General features: G+C 35.8%; 1 protein-coding gene across 4 annotated transcripts in view; it reads left to right on the top strand.

Annotated features, from left to right (window-relative positions):
- VPS13B (vacuolar protein sorting 13 homolog B) overlaps positions 1 to 23,436 on the top strand; it is a 317,155-nt gene that overhangs the window by 234,293 nt on the left and 59,426 nt on the right. For all 4 annotated transcript variants that reach the window (XM_039328885.1, XM_039328881.1, XM_039328884.1 and 1 more), the window contains exons 37-39: positions 3,993 to 4,195; positions 5,745 to 5,952; positions 6,197 to 6,381. In XM_039328885.1, the coding sequence (XP_039184819.1) occupies positions 3,993 to 4,195; positions 5,745 to 5,952; positions 6,197 to 6,381 (596 nt within the window). The remainder of the gene's footprint in view (positions 1 to 3,992; positions 4,196 to 5,744; positions 5,953 to 6,196; positions 6,382 to 23,436) is intronic.

Genomic DNA, 23,436 nt, shown 5'->3' on the forward strand with positions numbered 1-23,436 from the left:
CTGTGTAAAGACTACCTACTTATTTCTTTTAGCATATGGCATCCCATACTTTATAACGACATACAGAAGCCCCATTTTAGAGCAGTCTGATTGCCTTTTCTCCTTCAACACATTGATACATCCAAGCTCTATAAAGGATCAAAGCAGACCTTCACAATGCAAGGGCTGGCAATATTTTGTAAACCTCATCCAACCATTTTTATTAGTCTCCCAAAGGACTGCTTTTTTAAAAATGTAGAATAGTTGACCAAATTGTTTTTCTCTTGAAAAAAAAATGCAAGTGCTCAGCAAAACAGCATGTTAACCTGTACAGTATCCATGAAGAAAGTTGTGTTGGATATCAACAGGTTTGGGAATAAATAATTAGATTCTGTGAGCTAGTACAGCAATGGTGGAAATTAGATTGCTTAAAGGAAAAAAATATTCTACAATACATTTTCTCAGAGCATCCTTGGAGAGCTGTGTCAAAGCTTTATATAGTAGTAGAGAGAAAGGAAATGTCCTAAACCTTATTTTCACCTTTCTAGCTAATAATAACCATGTAAATTCATCTTGTACACTGTAGGTCATACAGATGCATAGAGATCCTATAGTTAGACTCTGAGGTATGCTGATAGTTTCCATTCATGTTTCAGCACTCTTTCCTGTAGCATGTAAAGCAGGGGTGTCAAACTGCTGGCCCATGGGCCAGACACATCACATGGAAGCCGCGCCTACCCCATTGCCGGCAATGGCAAAACCGGCCCGATACGTTGTGCAATGTCACATGACGTCGCGAGTTTGATATGCCTTGTTTTCTATGCAAGTCAGCCCCTGAAATTTTTCTATTAATGAAACTCCACTAAAAGGTTTTGCTAAAGACCTTGTCTTATGTTATTCATTCTTTCACTGGAATACCCCATATTTGTCTCTTTTGAGCTGTTTTAAGTATTCTTTTAAACCCTATATAAATTTGCTCTATATAACCCCTCAGTAAGGATCTCGTTTAGAATTTCTCTGTCCAACTTCTAATCCTTTCAGTAGGTCCAGAAATGTTGGACAGCAAAATTTAATTCATTCTAAAGGGGAAACAGAACAGCTGAAAAATAAAGCTACAATGGCCTTGAGGAAGAATTTTCATTCTTAGTAAGATTAATGAATATTTTTTTAAAATTGTGGAACTTCAGTACAGTTGCTTTTGACAGTATAAATCATCTTCATTTGAAATTCATGGAAACCTTTATGGATCATTTGGGCATAAAAGAAATTCATACTATTTGACAAGAATATTCCATTTCCTTCTATCTGTTACACTGAAATTAGAGTATTATGTGTTAATTATGTGTTTATGCTTTAAAAGTAAGCATTTCTGGTTAAAAAAATAGACTTTATAGTAGAATATTTTAGTGTATCCAAGCAATCTGAGGGCAGTGAGTTCCATAGTCACATGAAGCTACAGTGATAAAAACAGAATGGCCACAAGACTATCTGCATTTGTAGAAGACCATATTACACCAATTGACAATACTAGAGGCAAAGATAGGCCTAAAGAGGGGTGCGGTTACAGTCCCTTTTTTATAGATATACTGTAAGCAAATTAGGATATACATGTGATTGTCTAGAGCAGGTGGGTATTTCATTGGCTATAATACATCCTGTGTGTCTAGTGAAGTCATCGAGGCAATTAGGAGTAACTATGAGGCAATGGGATAGGACTATAAAGACAATGGGCTTTGGAAAAAAACAAAGACGCAGTTATTCCATGAACCTCATTTAGCAACCACAATTGAAACCAGCAGCTTTGTTATTAAGCAAAGTGGTTGCTAAGTGAGAAATCACAAAACCATGGCTATGTTTTCCTTTTTCCCATTCCCTCACCCTGGCAGAGTGAGAGAGATTGCTTAAACAAGCAAGGGGTGGGACAGTGAAAAAATGGTCTGGATACCTACTTAGAATAGGCTATAATTAACCTTAGCATAAGGTGCCTTCTTCTAATTTACCTGGAAACTCTTCCCCAGTGAGAAATATATTTTCTAAGGTTTGCATTAGTTGTGCACAAAAGTTTGTGAAGTAGTTTTTATGTGTTTTTGGGGCACATGCATTGCTTCCAGTTGATAGCAGGATCTGGGTAACACTTGTCCTGAGTTCTGAAACTTTTCCATTATTATCAAATTCAGTGAAAGAACTGAGCAAGTATTTGTTTTGTGAACTCATAAACATTATTATGTTATAGAAACCTTATTTTTAAAGAGCAATAATTCAATTTGTTATAAAATTATTCTTGGCATAATAGCTACTTTTCAAAATTTACAATAAGGAAACAGACCATTTTTCCTTATTTCTAAAAGAAATTAATAAGCAAATCTCCCTGCTTTTCTCCCCCAACACATTTGATGCAAATGCTTTTATGTTACACACACTGGATAGGGCTCTGACTTTATGAAAGGATTGGGGAGTTGGGGCAGTTGAATCACAGGTTTGGAGATCCTGTTTTATGAAACAGCTGCCTATTGTAGATCCTGGATGTTTTTTTAAATTCATTTTTATAAATATTAAATTTCTTTAGAAAAATAAGCCATAGGCATTACAAATTAAGCATACTGAAATTCAATATTCAGAATGACAATTCCAAATATGAACACCATAGTCAAAACCAAGAGGGAGTACCCCTGGCTGAGAAGTCCAGTTCATTTCAATTTATTGTCGTAAGTGTAAGAGAGGAAATTAAAGATTTTTTTTATGATTTAGAATTGGTTGAGGGTAAAGGTTCGTTCTCTGAGTTTGTGGGTTAGTTTCCAAACGTTTTGTTACAAGGCTAGGTAACATCTTCAGCAGATGTTGTCTGTGTCAGTGCTCTTCTGTTTATAAGGCCTTTAGGTGTGGGTGTGTCAAGTTTCACTATACAGTCTAAACTGTAAATAAATGTTATGAAAGAATTTTTTTCTGTATGATACATAAATCAGTTGATTGCAGAAATTATTGAAGTCACAAAGTATACTTAGCAAATGGAAGATAGACAATTGCCCATTTTAGAGTAAATCTTTATCTGTAATTAAATGCTATGCAAACAACTGAAATGAGGCTTGATCTTTGCACGCACAGCATCCCATCTTTAAGTCTTCCTCTTTGAAGCTGCAAGCAGGATAGATCTATAGAATGACCTATCACAGCTAAGTCAAGTCCCTTAGCAGTGTTGAATATTAGGACCTAGAATATAATTACTGTTATATTGCACGTACATTTGCTAATAATAACGAAGCTTAAAATATCAGTACAGTGGAAATCACAGGACACACTGTTTTTTCCTACTGGCATAAAAATATAAGATTATATTTAAATGGTAAAACTGCATATCAAACTCATATAATTAATCATTTATATAGATGGTTCAATAGCTTTAAAATAGCAGTTTCCCTTTTAAGTTGATAATTATGAAGACATGCTATTTTACATTGTTGTTTATTGACATTTTACATTTATTTTATAACATTTATTTTGTATATTCTAGTCATATAGTATATGCTGTATATTTAATGTGGACTTTATAATGAATTCAGTGTTCAGATATTGATATTTCTATTTTTCATACTCAGAATTCCGAAGACTATAACTAATCCCCTTTTGAATGGGTGATATAGTTTGAACAATTTCTTGTTTTTGGTAATTTACTAATCAACTATTAGGTGTTGCTTTCTACTATGGGAAAATTTGCTCTCACATTCAGGCAGCTGGAGAAAACTTCCACTTTTGACTCATATAATAGTAGTAGTAGTAGTAGTAGTCGTAACAACAATGATGATGATGATGATGATGTTGGAAGGGACGTATTCATAGAACATTCCTTTAGAAAGATAATCTAGTGATTTTTGCAAGCTTGAATGAGAATCAACGTTCTGCTCAGTAAGAAATGACTTCTGCCTTGTTTAAGCTGTCAAGAATCATTCTGATTGTGGTGGCATAAAATATGTTTAATAAATTAAAAAATTAATGGTATTTTTTCACACATACTTTAGGTATAATTAATAAATCATCACTTACCCTTGACATCAGTGATTTCCTTATAAAGACAAGTCTTAAGGAGAAAAGCAGGACTTTGGTTGGACCTACGTGCTGCTCTGTCACCATAGAAGCTAAATGGTGTAAACATAGTGGGAATCCTGGTCCCGAACTGGCTACTCCAAAAGTCTGTGTCGATATAAGAGGTGGACTGATGCAGGTATGTATGTAGAAAATCATTTGAAATTGTGGACAGAATGAGTATGGACAATGGAAAGTTTTCTGAGTTAGAGAAAATTCTTCTGATTTAAGGAAATCTTAGACCCAGTGTATTTTATTTTAATATGTGAAAATGACATAACAGTTCTCTATATTCTATGGCTTATTAACAACATCCTTTTATGAATAGAATATATTATGTCTATCATTTTTTCCTATACTCTAAATATTCTAAATATTTTTCCTATACTCTAAATATTCAGACAGTAGTCTGAATTTCAACTGTTTTGAAAACTTTCAAAGGAAATGATTTCACAGTGTTGCTTATTATATATAATTTTATATTCCTTCTATGTAATAATTTCTGATCACTTGAAAATAAAACCAGAAAATAATTATATGGCAGATGACCAGACACTGGCAGCACATTCTCTTGAGGACGGTGTTTATATTCTACTTTTAGCCAAGATAGAGTCCTAAAATTGTTTGCATTTAGAGTGCACAAAAAAAAAACATATTAATCATAAACGGAGATGCAGTACTTACTACCCCTGCTTAATGTCGTAGTCACAATTCCAGATTTTTCTTTCCCTAAAAATTCCAAAACTGGCTATAGGTAAATGTGCCACCCTACCGAAGGAGCCTTTCCACTGAAGAGTAGTACCTCCTGGTCTTTGACATTACATTACACAGTTCAGTCTGCAGCACCCTCCTCTAAAATAAGCTGCAGAATAACAGGAGTTAGCTGATTTAAAAGATATAAACCTATAAGATTAGCACTTAGTATCATCATTTAACTGTAGCTATATGTAAACACTCTGTGCCATATGACTTGAGAAGTTTCACTTGGGAGAGAAATGAAGACTTGAGGAAATGAACTGCTGTTAGGCAATTTTATTTTTCTGACAGATTGTTCCAATGTTTTCCTTTCCTAGTTTGCTTGTTGGAATAGATGCATAATGTTGTTAACAATATATAATCCCAGAATCTTCCAGTCTAATCCCCAGACTGACTGGAGATACCTGAGTTGAAATCGAAATAATATGTAGAAAAGAAAGATGGGAAAGGACATACTAAAGTATGTAGGTGATACAGAATTAATTACCTAGAGTAGTGCGTTAAAGTTTGTGATCTCTTGAATTTTCTGTGTTTCTGATCAATATGACCTAAAACAAATCCCCAAACTAGATAAAGAGAACACAATTAAACAAACGAGTCAAAATATACTTGATTATTTATTTATTGAAAGGAAAGACAAAAATAGTTTTCTTGCAGGGCACTATTAAGAGATCTCATACTTTTTCTTTATATTTAACATAAATCTTGCTTCAAGATTTTTGCAATGAAAAAATTCTTGCTGCTATAAGTACCTTCTGCCTTCAGAACCAGTATCTGAATTTTTAAACCCTTTATGATGCATGAACCTGTTTCTCTGATAAATCTAAAAAAGTTCTAGAATAAACTTTCTAAAAATTAAGTTACCAGAAAGAATTGGACATAAAGTATTTAATTTTTTTTATGTTGCTCACTATGTTTTTTCTCGTTACAAGGTTTTTTGGGGACAGGAACATTTGAACTGCTTAGTTCTTCTTAATGAACTTCTGGAAACATATCTTGTTCAAGAAGACAAAACAGAAGGACAAATGACTAATCAAATATATCCTGTACAATTTTCAATGGAGAAGAATCAGATTTCTAAAACAGAACATACTTCAGATGATCTACGAACAGGCCTATTCCAGTATATACAAGATACAGGTATTATACAACAGTTATGGAGTAATTTTATACTAACCTGAGTACTGAATATTACTTTTATTTAGATAATTTTTAACAAATCAATAAAGACATCTGTATTCTTTTAAGTTTGTGAGTGCTTTTAAAAATTGGATTTCATTTTATTTTTTCTTCTTTTAATTTATTTTAACTTCATTGTTCTCATATACTAGGATATTCTTTAGGTAAAATATTTTTCTTCCTCCATTTCCTCTCAATTTAATAGATACACAAAAACTACCAGGTGCCTATGAAGTTGTGTTTTACAATGAAACTGAGGATGATGCAGGAATGATGTTATGGAGATATCCAGAGCCCAGAGTGCTCACCCTTGTGAGAATCACCCCAGTTCCTTTTAACACCACCGAAGATCCAGATATTAGTACTGCAGATCTTGGCGATGTACTTCAGGTTGGTAGCATTTTTATTAATTTGGAAAACAACTTTCAGAATACCAACTGGAAATTAGTTTAAAAAATAAAAATACATCCCGGAATTATAAAAGACAAACAATGGTACTTCATAAGAAATGATGGATTCTCAATTTGTTAAAGCTAATTTATTAAATTTGTATGTCATCTGACTTCAAACAAATTCCAATCTTTGATTTCAGTAAATCTTTAAAAATAAAAATATATGGTACTTTGCAGATGTAATATTACAAAGAAGATGGAGATTTAATATAATATTGGGTTTTTTTCTATGTTTTTTCTAATATTTGTAGGGCATTGCTTTGTCTTGCAAGTAATTTAGAGCTAATCTGGAATGGAAACCACATAGAAATCTTAGAAATAACTAAGTACAGGTAGTCTAGTTCAGCAACCACCAGTGCAGCCTTCTCCAGTTTTTCTTCACTCATGCTGCACTATCCATTCATGCATCCCTATGCAACCTCATAGAGCATTGTCACACCTCCTTGTATGCTTTCATATCTTTCCCAAACCTCACCACAGTTCCTTCACACCCATGCACACCCAGCAGCAGCCACTTATTTGCCTGCTGGCCCTCTTCAATTAACAACAGCAATAAGAACTACAGGGATTCCTTTTGCTAAGTGATGCAGTTGCACTTATCACCATATCTCAATTCCACTCCCAATTGCTGTCATAAGTCAAGTACTACTTGTACACAGTATAAAAAGCAAAAAGATTCCGTGTTGTGGGTAAAGCTTTGAATAAGGAATAGTTCAAATGACAGCCACAAAGTTCACAGAGTGAACTTTCAGCCTTAACTTTTGTTTACCACACTGGATTCTTGGTGAATATAAGTATGAGCAAGTGAATCACATTCACAGGTTTGAACTTGTCAGAGGAAACACAGAACATAAATTTAATATACACTGCTGTTTCTTCACATTTTTTTTTGTTTTCCTTTTCTCTACTGTTGTCCCCTACTATTTACTTTTGTATTTTGACATTTTATGTTATAAATGAATAAAACTAATAAAAAATACAGTGCTATTTTGTTCACACTGTTTTGGAAAAATACGATTAATTTCATCCTATAATTCTTAAGCAGTAACCATTTATAGCAGGTTTCATTGAAGTTTAGGGAAGATCAAACTTCAGAAATAAATCTTTTGAAAAGCAGGAAATTTGCTTGATTTGGGTTTTTGTGTGTGCCATAATTGCATTTTTGGCACTTTGTAAAATATAAAATGAAAAGAAGGAATATTAAACAAGTTTAGTAAGTAATTTCCACCTGCAAGGAGCTCCTTCACACCCATGCAAACCCAGCACCAGCCACTTAATGGCCTGCCGGCCCTCTTGTGAGCTCCCTATGTTGGCCTGCTTATGAGCTGCCTGGGATGTACAACTTGCTGCTGGCTTCCTTGCTGATTTGGTTGTGGAAGCCAGCAGGAAGTTTCCCCGCCTAACGACCATGGGATTCGATTAACAACAGCAATAAGAACTAAATGTATGAGCTGGATATTTATTTCTAGCACTGTGTTCAACTATAAATAGACTTTTTAAAAAAAAAAATGCTACTTCATATAGCGCTCCCTAAAATAGTGCCTAAAGAAAATACGGGATTTGAGGCAACTGTCTTGAAATTAGACACAAGTCATAACTTTAAGAAAGATTTGACACAGCAAGCCATGAGAAAACAATTATGAGGCGCATCAGAGGCATTCATATTTTTTCAGAGAGAATACTTCATTTTGTGCTCACTTCTGTCTTTTTGTTTTACATTTCCCATTGAGACTACAATGAGCTGGCATTTGAGAGCCTGGGAAAAGAGCTTTTTGGAAAACCACACATTTTACTGATGTTTGAGTCATTTCTCACATTTCAGAAGCAAGTATTTTGGAAATCCAAATAATTTGTGTATGACATGCAGTGATTTAAGTTCTCGGTATTAGCAAAGAAAGCCATAAAAATTCTACCACAGTTATCAGGAAGGAAGGAATTCTTCTCTGGCTTAAAAGACTTGAGTTTTAACCAATCTCATTGCCTTTAATTGGGAAATAGAATTAGTACCGTTTTTTATTCTTTTGCACTGGATTTAGCAATAAGTCCTGTAGATCCTAAATTTTTCCTGAAAAAATTCAAGGGTTGAATTTTTATCTGAACAATTGGCTTAAAAACAAATAAGGCAGTAATTGTATGTCGGAATTCCCATGCTTGCAAAATAATGCTAAATTGGAGGATCATTCTATAATACAGAATACAGAATAACAGAGTTGGAAGGGACCTTGGAGATCTTCTGCTCCAACCCCCTGCTCAGGCAGGAAACCCTACCAGGGGTGTCAAACTGTCAGCCCGTGGGCTGGATGCGTCACATCAAAACTGCACCCACCCCATTGTCAGCAGTGGGAAAAAAGTCACGATACATCACGACATGTCATGAGACGTCGCGAGTTTGACACCCATGCACCATTTCAGACAAATGGCTATCCAATCTCTTTTTAAAAACTTCTAGTGTTCACAACTTCTGGGGACAAGTTACTCACTGATTAATTGTTCTAACTGTCCAGAAATAATAATAATAATAATAATAATAATAATAATAATAATAGGTAGGGATTTATTTTGTTTTATTAACAGTAGATGCCACTGATTTTTTAAAAACGTTTTATTTTAATATCTGTAAAGAGTGAAAACTGTCTCTTGTTTTCAAGGAAGTATAACCCATACTTTATCTTGACTATCAGCTTAGTCTTAGTGCTATACCTTGGTGGAGTAGATTTTTATTAGCTTCTCCCAATAAACCAGGTACACTTATTCCTGTAGAAGAAAGACTTAGTGGTGGTAATACTTGCAAACTCAAAATTGGTTTATTAGCAATTTCCTTTTTGTACAGTAGCCTGTGAAGACAGACTTGAGTCATGAGAAATTGATCAGATTAATTAATTACAGACAGTCCAAAATTTGCACTTGGCTAAGAATGTGGTAGCAGAGGAGATGAATGATATTTCCAGCAAATGTCCCAGTACCCTTTGTTGGGATAGCTGCACTTGGTTATTAGTTCCTTCTGGGTTCAAGTCAAGGTTCTAGTTCTGTTCTTACAAAGCTTGGATCTAGATTACTTGCAGGAGCATTTCCACATATCCAGGATACCAAATGTTCTTTGACCTTTGCTGGAGTATCTTTTGCAGGTCCTTCCATAGACACATATTCATCAATGGCTAATTCTGCTTTTTCTGTGGAGGAAGCTAAACTGTAGTTCAATTTGCCTATTGGAATTGAGGATGGCCTCTTCCTTGTTATAATATAAAGTATGGAATAAAATATTTCTTTTTACTAAGATTTATTGTATATTTATGTTCCAAAGCCACCTAGAGGAAACCACAAAATGGAAGTGGGTTATGTATATAAAAACAAAAGTGATCAAGATATAAGTTTTGAGGTCTCTCTCTCTCTCTTTCTCTCCCTCTCCCTCTCCCTCTCTTTACTGTGTTCCCAGAAGTATATAAATTGGAGATTGCTCTCCCACATCAATGTCATTTGGGAGAACTTTAATGGAAAAATTAAAATATAAATATTTGAGAGTTTTGATTACCATAATATCTATTGGTCCTAAAACTAGGTGCTGCATATTTTAAGAGCACCATGACATTCTCTTAAACCCAGGGGAAGAGTAATTACAGTCAATAAAGTTTTAGATTTTCTACTTGTCCTTTGTATTTCACATTATGCAGGAACTCTCAAAAGAGAGTCCCTCAAGGAAGTGCATTCTTTCTTATATGCAGTATTGGGATCTGTGGAATTTAGATGTAAAATAATGTAATTTCAGCTTCGTTATGGTAATTTGTAATCGACAGAATATTTTGTCTCTCTCTATGTGGTTCTTAACCTGTGGGTTGGGACCCCATTTGGGGTCGAATGACCATTTCACGGGGGTCGCCAAACAAGGCTGTCCGCCACTGTTCCCCCCCTTTTCTTTGGCCAAGCCCCTGGCACCCGGTGATGTATAAGTGGTTGGGGGTCACCACAACATGGGGAACTGTATTATGGGGTCGTGGCATTAGAAAGGTTGAGAACTACTGCTCTATACAAACACACACACACACACACACACACACACACAAACACATACACATGACTTGCCTTTTCAGTGTTTTTGTTTGGTTGTTACTGAATTTTCTTTTAACGAAAAATTCATGAGCAGTTAAAGCTCAATAAGTGCATGTATCAAGTGCATGTTTTATATGTACACATCTCCATTATAAATCTCAGGTAGTAATGTGGGGAATTAAAATAGTAAATATTGGGCTAGATGTCTTGATGATCTGATTCACTTGGGTAGTTTTGTATACAATGGTATAGTGGCTTTACTGCAATAAAATGCAAAACCAGATAAATATTAGAGCCAGAATTCTTAAAAGTATTCCTTGTTTTTTATTGTTGCTGTTGAAGTTTTAAGATAGCTTGTAGATAGACACATAGTAAAAAAAAACCTGATACTGGGTTTGTATGACTTTATTTCCATATATCTGTATAAATATTATGTGTAATGCATTTTTCTTTTCCCTCTGAATTTGTGTTTTGTGAAACTGCTTTTAAATGTATGTTTAGTTGTTCGTTTATTTTCCCCTCTTTTAATGAGACTGGATGCAGGTTTTGTGGCACATTTTAGTTCACAGATCTATTCAGCACACCTGCATTTGCTCTAGTAACTTGATGAATTGATAAAATAAGCTGGCCACATGCTTTTTCTAAAAATAAAGGAACGTTGTGTATTTCTTCCTAAAGGTTAAAATTATTTCTCATGGCTCTTGAATTACCATATTCTGATATCAAGGGAAAATAAACCTCAGCTCAGAATCTTGTTTGTACTTAGAGGGCTTTCCGGACAGGAAGGCAATCTTGATGCAATGCAATAAACCACAATACCAGTGGGCATTACAGGTGAAAAACGTGCAGCTGTGCCCCATACCACAGTATATTACAAATACACAGTGAATATTTCCTGTACAGAAATAAGGCTTGGCTAACTTTGTTTCCCAAGAGGAGATCACATTAAAATGTTATAAAATCATGATTTCCTGCATTTGAATTCTTGTGGTTTCTCAACTGGTTCCAATATTACAAAAGTTTTTTTATTAGTTGAAGATGTATAGGAGCCTCATTCTTAAGTAATCTAAAAGGCAGAGAGATATGTAAAAAAAACTTTTTTTTTCCAAGCAGATTTGGATTTTCTTGACATTTCAGCTGTATAATTGAGCATCCAATAGGTTTTAATAAAAATCATATCTGACCAAGTGTTAGTAAAATTTGCATACATATCTTAACTGCTGGACTTTCCCATAATGAAAACTTAAATACAATATCATGTAATAAAAAGTATTTTTAATTTGATTTATTCCTGTGTAAGAAAAAAATCAATACAGGACATTAAATTAATAATAATAACCTTAATAATTTATACAACAGAAGAGAATATTTGTAGCTCAGGATTGAACTGTGGGTACCTTGGAGCTCTCTGGGGTTGTTTTCTTGCAGAAGTTTCATTACCCAACTAGATAACATCATCACATGCTAGGGAGTGGGAATTGCTCTCTTTTTATGTACTAGTGTCTTGCCCTACTAGTATTGGTGGGGGTGATCTTGATTGTTTTGTGATTAAGTTGTTATTTACTATTAGCTTTGAGCTGGTGGAATGACCAACAATACAAGAGGGAATAGCCCTTTTATGGAGGGCTTATTAGCTTCAAATTGATACTAACAGGAGTTCCTGATACGTTATTCTTGCTGGCGGGGTCAAAGGCAGCAGTGAAGTAAGGGTAGTCCACAGTGGAGGTAAGGTTCCAATAAAGGTGACTTGTGGCTTGTTCCTCAGGTTTAAAGCCAACTTATCTAGGAGAAAGAACTTCAGAATTAAACCTGTTTCCAAGAAAATTGTATGGATATGTCTGAAATATTGGAATAACTTTGGTTACCAGTTAATAAAATCTTCAGATTGGAAGGGACCTAGCTACTTTCACAAATAAATTTGGAGATGACTACTTTATTACACCAAGCTGCATAGAAATGTAATCATAATCATTGAAGTTACCGGCACTGAAAAAGGAGTTTTAATTTGAATACATGCCACAATGCAGATGAAGATAATGTGCTATTTTGTTTGTGTTTTATTGGCTGATTGAGGAGATTTTTTTTTTTTTGCCTGGCATCTTTTACGTGGTAAAGTTACAGAAGTTAGCCAAGAAGTAAATAATTTAGTTATCCATAATGTCTCCAGATTCTTATACAGAGAGTAATACTTTGGAATTTTCAACTAAAGCTTGTAACCAAGAACATTGTGTTTTGCTTCCACAAACAGTGATCATATGAGAAATGCAGAAGGAATTTATAAAAAAAACCTTACTTCCTATATCAATTGTAGTAGCAGTGAGACCTTCCAAAATGGCTTAAGGGCCCACCAATGATTGGAAGATATCTGTCATCACTACTGTCTATTCAGTGGGTGCTGATATCAGCTTAGATATGCTAAATTCTTGTAAATTTCCATAACCAGAATCAATTTCCTCTTCACTTGGATACTTTAGATGGAAGGCCCTCATTCAGTAAGCCTTGTGCAATCCTTCCATCTTAAGCCTGCACATAGATTAGAGAACAAATGTATACAATACCATCAAGAGAGTAAAATAATTGAAATGGAAATGGGCTGGTCACATAACAAGAAGAACTGATGGTAGGTAGACTGAGGCAGTCATAGAATGGATCCCACTTGATAAAAAGTGTCCATGAAAGAGATCAAAACAAGATGGATCAACAAGTATTGCAGGCCCAATTTGCAAAAGAGAGCTCAGGACCGTATTGGTTGGAAACAAGCAGAAGAGGCCTTCATCATGCAATAGATAGACAATGGCTAAAATGATGATGATGATGATATAACATTATTAAAAATGGTTAGATAAAAGCTAAAAGAAACTAATATAGAGAATGAGCAAAAAAAAGAGAAGATAAGAAAAAGAGGGAACAAAGTCAAAAGTAAAGAAAAATCAAAAAAGGAACTAGGAAGAAATAGCTTCTGATTTTCTTTACAGCAGTTATAAATATAAATTTACCTCTTATTCTGTGATTACATCATGATGTCCATTTTTTTCTATAATCTATTTTTTAATCATCAGAACTATAGGTCATACATTCATCTTTTTCTGTTTCTTGCAAAACGTTTACAAGGTGTCTCCAGTCAACCATAAACTTAGATAAAATCTTTTCTTTAATTAAAAGTATCAGTTTGGTCATTTCGATTCCGTCAACACCATCCATTCCTCCATTGTGGATAATGTCAGATTTTTTCACCTCTGTGCATATAAAAATCTCACTGTAGTTATTATGTATAAAAACAAAGTTGCATTATGTTTTTCCAACTATTTATTAATCTACCCCAAAAGAAAAAGGCTCTGGTTTAAATTGTGTATTAATTTTTAAAATCTTCTGAATTATTGTATGTATTTGAATCCAAAACTTTCTGACTTTTTACACATCTCCCAAGCATGATAAAAAAGTCCCTTCTTGTTCACATTTCCAACATAAATTTGAATTACTTTTTACATACTAGACAGTTCTCTGGTGACATATGCCAACAATATTTAATTTTATAAAATTCTCTTTAAGATTATAACACAATATAAATTTCAGCCCCTTCAACTACATATTCTCCCATTGTTCTATCTGAATATTACAACATAGTTTTTACTTAGTAAAATTTGTGCACAATTCTATTTCAAACTCAGTCTTACATTGCTCAAAAACAAAAACAAAATCTTTCAGCTACCTTAATTTTTTCTGATATTTGTACATAAGTAAACCATGTTACTTTGCTATCATTCTGTCATCAAATCTTCCTTCAATTTTATTTTACATACCCCTTGACAAAATTCTAACACATCACCATAACTTAACCCTTAGTTTTTACTATAGCTCTTCCATCTTTTCCTTCATACATTTTTCTGGAAATTTATGTATTTTATTTATTTACTATAATGGAAGACCTCACTTAACAACAGCAGTTGGGTCCAGAATTGCCATCACTAACCACAACGGTCATAAAGCATGATGTCATGTCACTGTGCTGCTTAGAAAGAACAATTACCACACTCTCCATAGCCACTATTAAGCAAATCACCACGAGTCATTAAGTGAGCATGTCACATGGTCACCATTTGGCCTCCTACCTGCTTTCCTATTGACTTTGCTTGTCAGAAACTGATAAAGTTGCAAATGGCAAATGTGACCATATGATGCTGCATTGTCATGATTGCAAACTTGACTCCAAATGCCCATATTGTGATCATGGGACCGCAGGGACACTGTGACAGCTGGAATTCTGAGGACCAGTCATAAGTACCTGCAAGTTTGAACAGTCATGAATGAGTGGTTCTTCACTGAGGACATCTGTACAGTTGTAGACCAAAAAGAAAACCCACATAAAAACCAACTCATTAAAGCAATTTGACAAAGAATAGGACTGCTAATGAGCAATTAGACTGCTTGAGCTAGCTTATATATCAACAAATATTACTGTCACACCCACTTTCTCATAGCCATTGCAAGGGTAAACATTTCATGATTTTCATAGAAATTTCATCTCTTAATAAGTAACACATCATCTGTAATTACAGCCAAACACCACCTAGTCAGGCAAAAAATATTGTCTCTGATTGTCAGACATGCTTCAGAAGACCACACATTAGAATACATATAACAGTTTCAGTTGCTGATTCTGAAGACACACATCAAAGTTCCTGATAAGCAATGCTGTTGAATCTCCCCTTCAGCATCTTGGAGAATAGTGTATCAATTCTTGCCAAAGTGAACCTCATTTTGTGCAGAGGAGAAAGAGTATTGTCAAGAAATTTAGTGATGGCATTAAGACTGGTGTTGATATTTCCATAATGATAACAGGAGATTTGATATTGATTTCATCAATCTATATTCAAGACTTTCTTTTTCTGAACTCAGCATAAGTTAGCACAGGGTGAGAGCTCCCAGTGAGCCAGATTAGTAATCTTCCAAATGGAGGTTTCTTTTACTCCTTCCTCCACCTATTTTCCCCACAACAACAATCTGTGAAGTGGATTGAGCTGAATCCACTGAGAGTTTGGAAGAAATTCAAAGAGCAACTAAGATGATCAAAGGCTTGGAGACTAAAACATACAAAGAACGGCTGCGGCTAGGCTAAAGAAAAGAAGAAATAGGGGAGACATGATAGCAATATTCCAGTATTTGAGGGGCTGCCACAAGGAAGAGGGGATCACGTTATTCACCAAAGCACCAGAGGGAAGGAAGACAAACAATGGTTGGAAACTGATCAAAGAGAGAAGCAACCTGGAATTAAGGAGAAACTTCCTGACAATGAGGACAATTAATCAGTGGAACAGCTTGCCTCCAGAAATAGTGGGTGTCCCATCACTGGAGATTTTTAAGAAGAGACTAGACAAGTCACTTGTCTGAGATGGCATAGGTTCAAGAGGCTGGTCTAGAAGACCTCCAAGGTCCCTTTCAGCTCTATTCTGTTCTGTTCTATGAATGAGAGTGACTGGCTCAAAGTCACCCAGATGGTTTTCATATCTAGGATGGGAATAGAACTCATCCTCTCTTGATTTCTAGCTTGATGCCTCAACTACTGTACCAAACTGAGTCCCTCTTAATTCTTAACCTTCTAAGTCAGAGAGTTTTCAGTCAGTACTTCAGAAAACAGGGTATCACATGAAACCTGAATGTTCCTAAAGTTTTTGAAACTCAAAAGCTGAGTTTTGAGTAAAAAAAAGTTACACAATCAATCAGAATAGAGCTGGAAGAGACATTGGAGATGTTCTGGTCCAACCCCCTCCTCAAGCAGAAAACCTATACCATCTCAGACAAGTGACTATCCAGTCTTTTCTTAAAAACCTCCAGTGATGAAGCATCCACAACTTCTGGTGGCAAGCTGTTCCACTGGTTAATTGTCCTCACTGTTAGGAAGTTTCTCCTTAATTCCAGGTTCCTTCTCTCCTTGATTAGTTTCCATCCATTGTTTCTTGTCCTGCCCTCTGGTGCTTTGGAAAATAAGTTGACCCCCCCCCCTTCTTTGTGGCAACACAATACTTACAATAAAGAACTTATAAAATTACCCGAAACTTCAAAGTTGATAAACTTCCTTTCCATAAAAATCCTCTACATCTGTCTACTGCATGTCATTCTCATAAGTCTATAAAAATGTAAAAAGCCTACAGACCTTGACTCATGTTCCCCCACTAGTAGATAGAGTAATTATCCAAAGCTTATGAAAATTAACTGAGGCTATGTCTCAATGTCAAAATACCATTATAAAGTATTGAAATGACCTGCCATTGAACAAGGTAATTCTCTGCACAGCCTGTATTCAAAATATCTCTAGTCTGCAAAATTAAACCATGTCATTTATTGGATGGATTCACTTTGTAACCAAAGCAAAATAATCCATGTTAGTGCCAACTTTTACATGTGGTTCCTATATTGGATTCCAGCATTTTTCCAGCTATTTAACATCAGGACCTAGAAAGAGAATTTTTCACATATTAAGTACAGGTTTCTCTTTCTCCTTTTTCCAAACTGGGCCCTGTCTAACAAAATGAAATTCAATGTAGAAAAAAGTAAATTCTTACACTTAGGCAAGAGAAACCAAAAGTACACATATAGATTGGGTGAAACCAGGCTTAACAGCAGCAACTGTGAGAGGGATCTTGGAGTTTTAGTGGCTTAAATATGAGCCAACAGTGTGCGGTGGCCAAAAAAGCTAATGCAATCCTAAGTTGAATTAACAGAGGGATTCAATCAAGATCACGTGAGGTAGTAACACTCTACAAAGCCTTAGTAAGACCACACCTAAAATACAGCAACCAATTTTGGTCTCCACACTATAAAAAAGATGTTGAGACTCTAGAACAAGGGTGTCAAACTCAATTTCATTGAGGGCCGCATCAGCATTGTGGTTGCCCTCGGGGGGGCTGGGTGGGTGTGGCCAGGGTGGGTGTGGCCTGCTGGGTGGGCATGGACAGAGTGGGTGTGGCCTACTGGGTGGGCATAGCCAGCTCTACATCATTCGCATCAAGGGTGCCTGTGGGGGCCTGGGCAGGAGTGGGACAGATCTGAGGGTCTCTGGCAGATGGGGGTGAGACCGGGGCAAGCGCCAAGGCATGGTCTATTTCTTCATTCATCACAAAGGGTGACACCTCCCCTGCATGCACCCAGGAGGCAGGGCCGACATGGCAGGGGCTGGTTCCTCGCTGTTTCCAGACGGCCTTGTGGAGCTAAGACTGAATGTGTTTCAGCATAGATGGCTACCACCATATTGTACATTGGCTCCCAGCCGGCCTGGGCCAAAGCAGCGGGGGCCGTTCCTTCATTGTTTCCAGGATGGCTTCGCGGGTCACATGAAACCACTTTGTGGGCCGCATCCAGCCCCCGGGCCTTGTGTTTGACATGTCTGCTCTAGGAAAAAGTGCAGAGAAGAGCAACAAAAATGATTAGGGGACTGGAGGCTAAAACATATGAAGAACGGTTACAGGAACTGGGCATGGCTAGTCTAGTGAAGAGAAGGACCAGGGGAGACATGTTAGCAGTGTTTCAATATTTGAAGGGCTATCACAGAGAGGAGGGGAATCAATCTATTTTTCAAAGCACCTGAAGGCCAGACAAGGAATAATGGGTGGAAACTGATCAAGGAGAGATTTCCTGACAGTGAGAACAATCAACCAATGGAACAGACTGCCTTCTGATGTTGTTGGTGCTTCATCACTGGAGGTTTTCAAAAAGAGACTGGACTGCCATCTGTCAGAAATGGTGTAGGGACTCATGCTTGGGCAGGGGGTTGGACTAGATGATCTACAACCGGGATGTCAAACTGCCGGCCCACAGGCCGGATGCCTCATGCTGAAACCACGACCACCCCATTGCCGGCAATGAAAAAAAAAGTCGCGATACGTCGCAACACATCACGTGACGTTGCGAGTTTGACACTTCTGACCTACAAGGTCCCTTCCAACTATTCTATTCTATTCTATTCTATTCTATTCTATTCTATTCTATTCTATTCTATTCTATTCTATTCTACAAACATACAAATTAAAGATTACCAAATAAAACTTTTAAAATAAAGGGGTAATTTCCATGCAATCATGCATTTAACACCTCTTGTTTCATAAATTAATTACTGTCTGAAATATATTCTGTTTTGAATGATTACTCACATCTTGTTGAACTTGTGATGTTCAGAGAATGCAATCATGAGGAAACAGTATGCTTTTTCAAAGGGAAAAAAAAGCTTCCAAGGAGTCCTATTAAAATATTCATCTTCGAAAAGATAGTTTATCGGTCAGAGTACAAAAGAGAAAGCAACTTAATTATATAACCCCTTTGGGAACATTTTAATTCTGAATGCTTTACCAGAAAAATGAAAAAGAATGCAGTGACAGCATAAATAGGTAAATGTCAAGGTTTGGCAGCTGTGCAGATCAAGGAAATCTCTATTGCGGGTGAAAAGTGAGAGGGTACAACATGTGAAAAAATTAATAGACCTTGAAAGGAACAAGAAGATAAATAAATGAAGAAGAAACAAAATTCCAATTATCTGCCAGGAATTAAAATTTTAAATGTATTCAGGTTGTCCTCTAAAATGTCATCTTTAGAGCCGAAATGTATACAAGGCCAAATGCTGCAGGGTTACAAAAACATTTTTAAAAATAAATAAATAAATAAATAAATAAATAAATAAATAAATAAATAAATAATAATAATAATAATAATAATAATAATAATAATAATAATAAAGTTGGAAGGGACCTTGGAGGTCATCTAGTCCAACCTGCTCAGGCAGGAAACCATATACCATTTCAGACAAATGGCTGTCCAATCTCTTCTTAAAAACTTCCCAGTGTTGGAGCATTCACCACTTCTGGAGGCAGGTTGTTCCATTGGTTAATTGTTCTAACTGTCAGGAAGTTTCTCCTTAGTTCTAGGTTGCTTCTCTCTTTGGTTAGTTTCCACCTGTTGCTTCTTGTCCTGCCTTCAGGCGCTTTGGAAAATAGCTTGACTCCCTCTTCTTTGTGGCAGCCCCTGAGATATTGGAACACAGCTATCATGTCCCCCCTCGTCCTTCTCTTCATTAAACTAGACATACCCAATTCCAGCAGCCTTTCTTTATATGCTTTAGCCTGCAGTCCCCTAATCATCTTTGTTGCTCTTCTCTGTACTCTTTCTAGAGTCTCAACATCTTTTTTACATTATGGTGACCAAAACTGCAGTATTCCAAGTGTGGCCTTACCAAGGCATTGTAAAATGGTATTAATACTTCACGTAATAATAAAATAACCAGAGTATCCCCAGTGGATGCTTTATCAGGTATAGTAAACTGCATATCTAAATACCAGGAAGGAAATGGGGTAAAGAAAAAAGTGAAGGTTCCAGATTGGAAATGGTTATTAGAAGTTAGAATGGGTAAAAATATTGCTACATAAAATCATGACAAACCAAGAGGAGCCCTAGATCAACCTTATAAGAAATCATGATGCTGGTTGTTGAGGTGAAGAGAATGAATGAACAACAGTGATAACGGTAACATAGGCTGTGATAAAGTTGATGCAACCTGAACAGTACTGTAAAAAGAAACTATGGAGAGAGTTGGAATTATATGGTTTTTAAAAAGCAGACCATTAAAAATTATTATAATAGCCAAATGTTATTCTGAGAATTATGTTTTTTTAAGGATAGAAATGCTCCACAACTAATCGATTTTTCCAGTAGGAACTCTATCTTGGGTCAAATCAAGGAATTCTCGTGTGGGTTTTCTAATTGGAAAGTGACTCAGAATTGGAGAAATATGATGTGATGCTGTTGGATGACTATTTATTTTGCTTGAGAAAAAATCCAAATGCTTATCACTTTTGCCGTTCAACCTGTGCCACTTTCAATTTGTGTCACATTTGAAAGTTTTGTCTAGATAAGATAACCTTTGTCATTTTTTTACTGTGGGCATAATGGCACACATCAAAAATGATGTGGTTAAGGCACCAGGCTAGAAAACCAGAGACTGTGAGTTCTAGTCCTGCCTTAGCCATGAAAGCCAGCTGGGTGGTCTTGGGCCATTCACTCTCTCTCAACCACTTCACAGGTTATTGTTGTGGGAAAAATAGGAGGAGGAAAGTATGATGGATATGTTTGTTGTCATGAGTTATTTGTAAAAAATCATAAAGATGGACTACATACAAATAAATCAACAAATAAGCGATACGGTGTACAAATAAAGAAAATGTTATGTTACAACTTCTTGTGAAATGAATGTTTCAGCAACATTGAAGCCAAAGTTCTAGTTGCAGAAATGATAGCAGCAATATTTATGGAATAAGTATTATTTGACATGTAGGGAGATTATTAATCTTATTTTTCAAGACAAAATACAATTTTATTTTTCTTATAAAACTCTCAATGGCACCTAATAATCTTACTTCCCCTGCCCATGAGTCATTTTGTACAATATACTTGATATTCAAGTTTTAGACTTATTATTTTTGGCAGCTGCTGCTGCATAAAGCATTCATCTTCCTTTAAAATTATCAAGCTGGGCCACTAATCATAATCTATCCACCCAGAAGAATAAATAATGTGGTATCCATAGAAATACATAATGTAAATCAGTTTAAATTCCCAAATTAAATTCATAAAGATCTCTGTTGCTATAAACCTGTGCATTTTGGTGAGACTTTCTCTCTTCATAGGTATTTGTGTGCGGAATTATAACTTTCTTTTTAAGATTTATTAGGTAGTTTGATTTTTTTTTTTTTTTTGCTTCCCAAGACCTAGCATTCTGTAAGCAGTTAGTGATAAACATAACAGTATGTATTTTTAACATGAATTCAGGTTTTTGTGTATTCTGTGTGCTTGCTGAAATTAACAGGCTTTTTGATATTACATATATTAAAATGGAGGATTATAGCTAAAAATCCTCCTTTCTTTTGCTGCTTAGCTTTTTATTAACTAATGTAAAAACAAGCTTCTTTAAATAGTTAACTCAAACTTGCCAGTGATTATATAGTCAGTTCCTGGTGTGTGATAAAATGGCTTCAAGAGATTAAGAGGGTGTTCCAAATCACGACATTGCCTAAAAATGAAATCACTTAAATCACTTCTACCATACAATAATTCTGTTAGGGCACATAGACATGGAAGGAGGCCCCCAGCTTCATACTCTTTCAAGAGGCCCTCAAGACATGGTTTTGCCAGTGGTCCTGGGGACCCCAGAGTGACACGAAGCCAATCAAGTGGTTTGTTTGATTGTTGTTGTGTATGTGTGTGTGTGTGGGGGGGGTGTCATTGAGTTTTGTATTTGGGGTTTTACTTCTGTAAGCCACCTGGAATCATTATGAGTTGGTTGGGTGGCCATATAAATTTTCTTAATAAATAAAGTAGGACAACTAGGGTAAGAAATCAAAGCTCACCCCTTACTCCACTAAGCAGATTAATTCCACTGTTGCCAGGAATCATCTAGCTGATAGTACATCAGCTCTGATGAGTGTCTGGGGATTCTCAGAGTTGGAAAGTGAAGATTAAATGACATACTCTGAGATATGTTGTGTGCACCAAGGGGTTGTGCTCCCTCAGATTGTCATACTATATTTATCTGTTGAATTCTTCTGGCAGGCCATAGTGGAAATTCAGAAAACTACGTTCAGCTGTTTTGTATGCTACTTAATGCTGCATTATCAGAAAGTAATCATACATGTTTTTCTTAGAAAATCAGTTACATGGACTACTTAGAGTTGGGTTGAAATGCCATATTGGGAGATATTCTCCACTAGATTACAGGATCATGTAAAACTGGGGGCAAAACCAAACCTATCTCTTCACATAGTTTTGTCAGTGGAAATCGCTTTTATTTATGTAGTCTGGCTTTTCATGCTGTGCTTTATTGCTGCTCTTTTTACATTTCTATGGAAAATTGTTAATTAAAAAACAATTTTACAACTTGGTGTGGGTCACACATCATTTAAGGAGCAGCAGGGACAATTCAGACCTACCACCTAAATGCAACAATTGGTAGTTTAAGGGTTAACAAGCTGATCTAGATAAGAACCTTTTTTTTTTTTGATGGTTGGTTTGTCTTATGACTGAGATGAGGTGGATATCCTATCCCGAACTGAGTCACACCCTGCATGAAAAGTTTCCAAGAAGATAATTGTTCTCCAAAATAGTTCCTGATCTATTACAGATGTGCTCTAGGAAATACTGATTTCTGTCTTAGTTTTTGGTATATGTGAAAATGGCGTTTAAAAAAAGCCATTTAATCAAAATCTCAGTAAATGTTTTCTAAATATAAATACAGAATTCATTCTCTTGGCATTTTTTTTATAATTATAGTAATATCTGCTTGCATTTTACTTTGCATAATTTAGATTAGAGAAATGTGTATACATCGTATGGTAATTAATATTCCCTTTGTGTGGTAAGAAATATGCTCTAATCCCAGTGAGATAAATATTGGTGTCAAATATATTAATATTAAACCTTTTAAAAAATACATTAAGAAGACTGACAAAGTACTGCTTCTCAATGGCAGTATTGGTCCTTTGGAATGGCATCCCAATGGAGATGATGTTGACTTCCAACTTTGTTTTCCAGAAACAAAATAAAGTTCTTCCAGAGGGCATTTAGATTTTGGTGTCATCTTGGCTGAGATTTATAGACTGATTCTTGTTGGGACTTGTGTTTATACATCCTGAAACATTTCAATTTTAATTTCATTGTGGATTGTGTCATTATATCTTTTATCTTTGTGAACTGCCAAGAGTCCTTTAGGATTTCAGTGGGATCTATGGACAGATAGAGTGACAGATAGACATTATGTACGCATGTATTGATGATTAGATGCATGCATAGGCAGAAAGAATCTCTCTCTCTCTCTCTCTCTCTCTCTCTCTCTGTGTGTGTGTGTGTGTGTGTATGCGTGTGTGTCTGTCTGTCTCTCTCTCTGTCGATGGGGAGGGACAGACAAATAGCGCAA

Source organism: Crotalus tigris, unplaced genomic scaffold (assembly GCF_016545835.1).
Source record: "Crotalus tigris isolate CLP2741 ecotype Arizona unplaced genomic scaffold, ASM1654583v1 scf7180000024384.25900115:4084858, whole genome shotgun sequence".
NCBI classification, from domain to species: domain Eukaryota; kingdom Metazoa; phylum Chordata; class Lepidosauria; order Squamata; family Viperidae; genus Crotalus; species Crotalus tigris.